Source organism: Anopheles coustani, chromosome 3, assembly GCF_943734705.1.
Source record: "Anopheles coustani chromosome 3, idAnoCousDA_361_x.2, whole genome shotgun sequence".
Lineage (NCBI taxonomy): Eukaryota > Metazoa > Arthropoda > Insecta > Diptera > Culicidae > Anopheles > Anopheles coustani.
The window spans coordinates 72992221-73000668 of record NC_071288.1 but is presented as its reverse complement, the minus strand read 5'-3'; the positions used below and the strand labels follow the sequence as shown (position 1 = coordinate 73000668).

Below are 8448 nucleotides of genomic sequence, written 5' to 3'. Positions count from 1 at the left end.
GTCAATTACGAGCTAAAACACACGCGGAAAAGGGCACAACATGAGGGGAAGGTTTGAATAAATATGGTGGTACACACTGGGAGACAGCACTTTGAACATCATTAACCTTTTTTGTCTACCCTTTAAAAAGTGGTTCTGTAAGTCAGGCCTAGGGTTTAACTTGCAAACGACTTAAGAAACGATTATCAGGTGATAAATAGGAGGTAAGCTATCATGAATTATGTGTTTATTGCGCTCGGGATTATGAAGAAGGGGAGATTTTGATTGTTCTATTGCGTGCTTATGGGTGTCAGTCAGTTTGGGAACTCTTCTATTACAAACAGATTTATTCCGAAAATGTGACATCCCTTGTAAGCTACCGTAAATGGAGATTTTAGTTACGTTTTGCTGATCGAAACCCTTGGCTTTAGTGTTCGCGGTACTCCATTAAAATTTACTTAAAGTAATGTACTTATTGGTCGCAAACAGACACGAGGTAAACGGTTGTCTCATGAAAATTTCGTTCAAGTTCATGTTGTGTATATTTTAACACTTTCTTTAAGTGTCCTTCCACAATTTGCATGTAAACCGAAAATTTTGCAAACGAATCTTTGAAAAAAATTGCGGAAATAAATCGGAAATATTCAGAATCAGTAACAACCAAACCGCGACAGCCGAGCGGTAGCGCCGGTTAGAAAATCGGCCCATGAGCGCCGGGGCTCACCACCTCGACGGCGTGGGTTCGAATCCCAACCGAGACCGGACCCTCCCCTGTACGAGAGGACTGACTATCCACGTACGTACAACAGGGAAACAAGTCTCGTAAGCCCTTAACGGGCAGGCATGACCAAGAGGTCGTTACGCCAAGAAGAAGAAGAACAACCAAACGAAGTAATTAAAATTACACAAAATGGTAAGAGAAATAAGACTGTTCAAAGCATTCAAAGTAAAATCCCCAGTTGAAATCGCTCCTTCATGTTTTTGTTTTCTATCTATTTCAAGTATAACTATTGAAAAAGTTGCATGCATGTAAATACACCTACAGTAAAGACTTCAGTCTAAGATACCTATTTATTTACTTAGCAATGAGAATCGATTGTATGTACACCTGTAGAGGAATGTGACATATTTACAAAAAAGCTTACTTAATCTAGTTCAGTGTTTGTTCCATGTTCAATGGTCCGATGACATAAAACCAGGAACAAAATTAGGCCATGAAAGACACGTTGCGCAGTTTCATACGATAATCATTTAAAGGAACTTTGCCCCATAAACGTCCCAGTTCTGTAGGTGGACAAAGTTAATGTAACCCCAGTTCCACTGCTGGGAAGGTTTAGTTTTATCACAGCTGCGCACGAACAGCTTCCGTCGTACGAGATCCGCATCGAGACACTGCTCAAGATGATCCTTGCCATGGATGATCATTTTCGATTCCTGGGATAAGGATTGAAATGCATTCGTTAGACGATCTTCAATATGCTGGCTGTACCGACAGTTTACTCACATAATCATAGCGCCACATCTGGTTACCCTGGGACTCATGGCAACTGAACAGTACAACCTCGTCGTTCAGTTTGGCCGCATCGAGACACTTGTCGTTGCTCCTAACCCGAATGTCCCGATGGTAGGACAGCGTGAAGAACTGATTGTTCTGCGGGTGCGTCTTGTTTGTGGCACAGGTATACAGCCCGATCGGTTCCTTCGCCTGGTGGTTGAGCGAATCGAGACAGAGCTTCGGTTCTGCCACACTCTGCACCCTGCCGGAGGCAAACGGCTGTGGATCACGGGGCGGATAGCGCACCAGCAGATCCGGAGCGATCTCCTCTAGGAACCATTTAAAAGGCCGGCACTTCAACCGGGCACGCAACTCCCGCTGGCTGGTGAGATCACCCGGATCCGTCCTGGCGAACTGTGGATTGCGCTCGTACAGGAACTGACTGTACTCGTCCATCCACACCTCGGCAACTCGCTTGAAGTTACGCACGACGAAGTTGACCCCGCGCGGATTCCCGAACGGTGCGTATCCCCGGTACACGTGGCCAACGCGGGAACACGGTGCGTCCACCAGGCGGCCACCGCACTGCCAGATCTTGAAGCTCAGCTCGTACTGCTCGCCGCCCCAAATGTCCAGACCCTCGTCGTACCCACCGAGCTCCCAGAAGAACTTGGTACTGATCGCAAACAGTCCGCCCGCCATGATGGGACTGTTGAAGGGTTTCGTGGGATCCTCTAAATCTCCGGGTAGCAGCGGTAATCGTTTGTAGTAGAACTTCCAGTCGAATGCACCCCGTTTGCCTTCATCTTGCGAGCGGTATTGAAAGGTGTCGTGTGCGATAACATCGATAAACGGGCAGACGCACGTCCGGTAGTCCTCGGCGATCGGTTCTGTAAGAAATGGTGAACAAAATTAGGTATCCATCTTGAGCCAATTGATCTGCATTACACACTCACCCAACAAAGGGGGTAACCAGTTGGTGTTGACCTCCGTATGGGAATCGAGCACGATCAAAACATCTCCACGTGCGGCTCGGGCACCGGCCATCCGAGCTACGATCAACCCCGAGCGCTCCGGTAGATCAATTAGACGCACCTTTGGACTCAGTTCCGTCTCGACAAACTCCCGTAGGGGACCCCATAGGAACTTCTTCGTGCTGTGATCGTTTACCAGGATGATTTCCTTTAGCAGGGACGGCGGCGATCGGTTCAGTACGCTGTAAACCGTTCGCAGGAGAGCGCTCCAGTGTTCGTTGTAAAAGATGACGATCACACTGACCGTCGGTAGCTCCTTCAGGTATTGTTTTGTGCGGCAGCTGTGGGGAGGGAAATGTTTGTGAGAAGTGAAATTGTTTTCGACACTATCAATCACTTGTATCCTTACCTCGGATGACGGATGTCCGGCACGGAACGGTTCAGTGCGATCATATCGCTAACAACCGCCGAGTAGCCATTCTCCTTGAACAGCTTGGCGTTCAGCTCGACGTCCTTCTGGTGGCTCAGTTTGTACGGACGGCCCTGTTCGCCCGGTCCCCGCCGGTTCATCTCGTCCTCCATCAGCTCGTAGTCATGCCAGTCGACCCGCTCGCCGGCAACATTACGCCGCTGGGCGAAGAACTCCCCATCCACGGCATACCGGTAGTAGAGCGTCCGCTTGAAGTTATCCAAATTCTCGTACTTGTGGATGATGAGCAGCACCGTGATAATGCCGCAGCATGCGACAAACAGCAGCTTCACGATCAGCTCACCCAGATTGAGCTGAAAGAATGAGCGGTGAGCAGATTAGACAGAAAGGCAGAAAGGTAAACGCGAAGGCATAAGGGGAGGCAGAAGAAGTTAATTAACGTAGCAGATGACCGGTTACCAAAAAAAGAAAAAAAACAACCAAACAAGAACGAACGATGCGTAACCTCTTTTGTGGCAACATAAGTCGCGCTCCGGCAAGAAGAGAGGTGAAGGTCATCGAAAATGACAAAAACAGTTTAAAGGCGCTTGGGAAAAAACCTCGTAAAACTTATTTAACCACACATTCACCGTGCATAGGTGAGCAATTTGAAACTAAGCAACAACAAAAAACAGCCGCCTGACCTGAACGCTGTAAAGAAAGATCCACAAGACAGTTATGGAACTCATTGAAACCTGTTTTTTATTCATCTAAATCAGGGGTCGGTAAAGTCCAAAGCCCGCGGTCCAAATCCGGCCCACCGGCTGATTCTATTCTGCACCGGCTTATATTTTCTATTTGAATTCCTTCCTCACGATATCACACTTCTTCTTCCAAAAAAGGTGAGTTGAAACTATTGAAAGAAGTGGTCAATACACAGAACTGTATTAGACTATTTCGATCGCATTTTAGATTGCTCTATTGATTGTTTCTAACTCTCATGAATCTCGTACAGAATCAAGTTGCAAAATAACGCATTCATACAATACAATTTTCGACTCCGTTACCAAACGGCTGAGTTATTTTAATGATAGAGAGTATGCCGGCAAAAAAAAATTAAATGGTCGTTAACTTTAATCATAATGAAAGAGATTAATACGAAAAGAGATTAGTACAACAAACAAACATTTATTTTCAAAAACCACAAAACTCAATGAAAATAAATATAACGATTGATGGTTTAATATTGAACTTTAACATATTTTTATCTTATCTTTATGTTATTTTCCGGATTGGGTAATTGATACTCCATTTGGTTTAGTATCACTTTAAAAATCATTAATACATCGTTTGAAGTATCTGGTTCTGTTTCATCATTTGGCCCTTTTCAAGAAACGTGTGCCGAACCCTGATCTCAATCGTCTTGGTTCACGAATCCCACGATAACAATCGAGAAGTGACTTGGAGATTTGCATAACCTAGTCATCTAGTATTGTTCGACATTCTATCACTCTAACACCTGGTTCCTCGTCTAGAACTTAACACATAGGAAGAAAAAACAATCCATTTATTTATGTGATTTCTTCTCGAATGCTACGATCGCAATCTGACCATCAACAGTAGCATCGAACTAGAAGCTGACCTGTCGTCGATTGTCAGGGATGAGTAGTAGAGACCCCGAGCCTCCTGTCGTGCCCGATATCATCTCACCAAAAGGTGGATGCTGTGAAGCCAAAACTTCGACTGAACAGAAAACGCTAAAAAAATAAAAGGAACCGATCAGAACAAGAAACATCGTCCCAAAACGGTTCAATAAACGAAGGAAGTGGCAAGAGAATGGAAGGAATAAATAATTCGACGATCGAAACCAAGTCAACAGCTCCCGGCGTTATTGGCCTTGACGCGACACGGACCGTTCTGGTGTCTTCTTTCGGCGTGCGAAGATTACCCGCCAGTAGTGCGTGCGTTTTTCGCGTGCTCCCGAAGCATAATGTGGAATAATGTATTCGTTGGGACGAAAAATAAATTACAATTAACGAACGACCAGAAGGTTGGTTTGCCATCGTGTACATGCCTTGAGATTGGATGGTTTTGCACGGGGAACCTTGTTTGTGTTTGTCACCTCCTGAAGGATGTGATTCTTCGAACAAGCTTTTACAAAGTCATAATAATGGTGAACTGATAATAAATGTGGTCCCAGTCGGGCAATCCGTAAGCACTCAAACAGATGACCCAGAAGAATGGTCTTTGCAGACATGGGTGCATTTTTTAGTTACCTTTTTATGTCGCTTTTGTTGGGCGAAACTTTTATCAGGAAAAAAAACTGTTTTTCCCTTAGGGGCAGCTTAGCGCACTTAGCGTTTGCGGCCACAATCGTAATCGTTTCGGCGTTTTATGGCTGAGGCTTGCGGTCAGCCTGTCGCAGACAAAACAACATTAACCTGAACGCAGTCAATAAGCTGGGCCCGGCTTAAACAGAAGTCAAAACATGGACCCACGAGATGCCAACCTGTTGCATTGTCCATGTGACTGTATGTATGTGGGGACCCGCGCAGAGTTTCGCCATAAATATATGAAACAGAAACAACGGAAAAAATAAACTACGTCGCCACCGGCGAAGCCAAAATAGATTCTTTGTTTTTGTTACTCGTTTAGTTTATCTCGTTACCGCGAAACGTACTCTGGTAGGTATAGTTAACCTTTTAATTAAGAAAAAATGGCTTTTAAACGTATTTCATCGCGTTACTGTTTTCTTCGCCCGTGGCCTATTTTACAGACGCTCTTGAGTAATTTTCTTAACCCCCTGCTCTTAACGCTTAACCCTGACTCATTTGTAAATGATAATTAAGTATTCACAAACGTTCAGTTTGAAGAGTAGTTTTATCTAGTAAGGTAACTATGACAAATCCAACCTAATGCATGAAAGCATTCTCTCATTAAAATGCACTTCGAATAAAAGAGAGAAAAAAGAAATGCAAAATTTAAAGACACATTTTGGAGGTTTAAGTGGTAGAGCTTTTTGTGGCTTAGAAAAAATGGTAAAAAGTCATTCGGACATGTTGATGATTTAATTTGTTGAGCGATTTGTGACGATATAAAGATATTTTATCCATTACATCATAATTAATATATCGAAGGTTCCTCTCAAGTTAATGCAGGAAAAAATAAAATAATGAATAAAAATTATTAAAAAATGAAACAGTGGACAATCGCTGCGATGTTATCATACGCTATGGCTTTAAGAGTAATCAAACGAAAGTGAAAAGATGATAAGTATTCTAACCATCCTGAGTTGAGAAATATTATGAAGTTGGTTAGAACGTTCTTCGTCTTTTCACTTTCAATTGGACACTTTTGAGGAATAACATTATTCGAAAGAATTCGTTATATGTAAAAACCGGTTACTAATTCCTATAAGTTAAAGTTGTTTGATATAGTACGGGTTGGTGAACAAAAATTAAAAAAAATACAATAACGTTCGGACCAAATGGTTTCGCTTTAGGCTTCGGATTTACTTCAACGTGTCCACAAATATGCATTTTATCATGCCTTTTATTTCAACGTTGTTTCCATTCTGGTTTTCTTTTCAATGAAAACGTTTCGACTCTTTCGTCTGGTGCACTTTTGAATCCGATCTCGATTTCGCTTTCGGTGCCATCCGCAAGCGTTAGACAGAGTTCGACTTTAGGTGCGTCCTGACATTTTTATGCATGTCATTAAGTGGTTGACATTTTCTGTGGCGTTGGGAAGGATGAAGCCACTTCGAGGCAGCTTGCGTGTGACACTTGACACTCGCGGTGAGGCACTAGTATCAGCCTTTTCCTTAACTCCCATCGAGACAAACTTTGTTTGTTGCAATTTGTGATGACGAACACTCTCGCACTTGTTCCCTCCCTATTCCGGAAGTTTGTGACACGTTTTCCAGCACTGTGTGTTTGCCCCGGCTTATCAACGAAATGCAACCCACAGTGGTGGTGTGTGGGATACGTGAAGAACGCAACCCTAACCCCGGTGATGCCTCCCCCCGGTTGCGGGCTCCATACAACCGGTAGCCATGTTGACCGTAGAGATAGTGACATCCGTTTGGTGTTGTTTCACAATGTCGGCACAATCGAGCATGTTTCCCCTCGGGGCAGCGAGGTTGTTGCTGACGTTCCATTGAACATTGAGGCGTTGCACGATGCGTAGCATCGAGGAAGGGCAATAAAATCAGATTCTATTAATTACAACAACCTTTTATCTGAAGGGCGAGTCCCACCGGCGCAATTGATGAGCATTTTGGGGCGTACATTAGTAACCCTTTCCAGTGGGCCTTCCTCTTTTCTCTTCACCACGATCTTCGGGGGCCGACACGAACACGCTGGCGGTGCTGATTGTAGCGTGTTTTATGGGGGAATGTAATTCAAGTTTTATGACATCCGCGCACGCCCCGTACACGCTTTCGTTGGCTTCAGGGCTCGCCCGAGATGTTGACGTCGCCCGGAAGGTAAACATTAATCACCCTCGCGGTCGCGTGTGTCCGAGTGTCGGTTGTCGCCAATTGCATCCCATCCCCGTCCTCTCCCCGAAGTCCCCGATGGTGGGTGAAAATTGATTTTTTATTAACGGCCCGTGTAAATAGGAACTCGCTCAAGTGCCAATGGCCGTCCAAGTGGCTCGTTTGCCGGACACAAACAGAACATGGTCATCTTTCTTCTGAAACCCGATCGACGAAAGCCACACCAATCGAGCGACGGGGAAGAAAAACCCTCCACGAAGGTAAAGACCTTCGCCAAGGCACAAGTTCTGGCCGCCCCGCTGTGGACCGATCGTCTTCCTAGAATTAATTAATTAGCATCCCAGTGAGGATGTCCCAAACACCTATGGACAGGGAGGCTCCAGAATGAAAAAAAAGCTCGAAAGCAAACAACTCGGCGAAGATTCCCCTCAGTTCGGCCGTTTTAAGAAGATGCTGTGAATTTCCTGTCCCGAAGCGTCCGAAATTCTTTCTGCCGGTTTATGTTCCACATTTTCGCGTTGGATACCTGTCCCTCCCCCCCTTCCCGGTCCACGGAGACGATACGGTCAGTGTTGATTTATGGCACCCGAACTCAATTCCATTCAGTTCTAAGCGATTAGCCGGTAGAACGAGTTTTGTTTTAAGACTTCAGGTTTCGTTTCGAACCTCCAGCTGGAGGGAAATTCGTTTGCATTTGAGGTCACTGAATTTTCGGCGTGTTTGTCGTTTCGGTGCATGTATACCTTGCGATGGGCGAACAGCTTGAGCTGCCGCAACAGCCTCGGAATGCGCATGATGATCGATCGGGTTTTACGGCGCGGTGTGAACAAACGAACGGACACGTGGAGCTCTGGACATTCTTGGCTTGAGTGCGCTCACTGAAGCATATAGGAACTTGAGCGTCTTTCCAACCTTCGGCTGTTCCCTTTTAGGTGGCACAAAACCGGTGGCGTCACAGACAAAGCAAACACTGAACAAACCGACGTTAAATCGACCGACCGATGATGCTCCGGCACGTCCGAGCGGCGAAAGGCTCTGATAAAGACTAAAAGCTCTGGCGCGAATCACGAGCCGGAACCCCGCGGCAAACTCC

General features: G+C 45.3%; 1 protein-coding gene across 1 annotated transcript; it reads right to left on the bottom strand.

The window, feature by feature from the left end:
- Nucleotides 1–1168: 1168 nt before the first annotated feature.
- LOC131272211 (N-acetylgalactosaminyltransferase 6-like) lies at nt 1169–8149 on the bottom strand. Its single transcript, XM_058273871.1, has 5 exons — nt 8099–8149; nt 2858–3231; nt 2431–2789; nt 1484–2364; nt 1169–1413 (listed from the first exon to the last, which is right to left on the bottom strand). Exons 1-5 carry the CDS (start codon nt 8147–8149, stop codon nt 1231–1233), a joined length of 1848 nt encoding a protein of 615 aa, XP_058129854.1. The 3' UTR covers nt 1169–1230.
- Between the last annotated feature and the right edge of the window lie 299 nt (nt 8150–8448).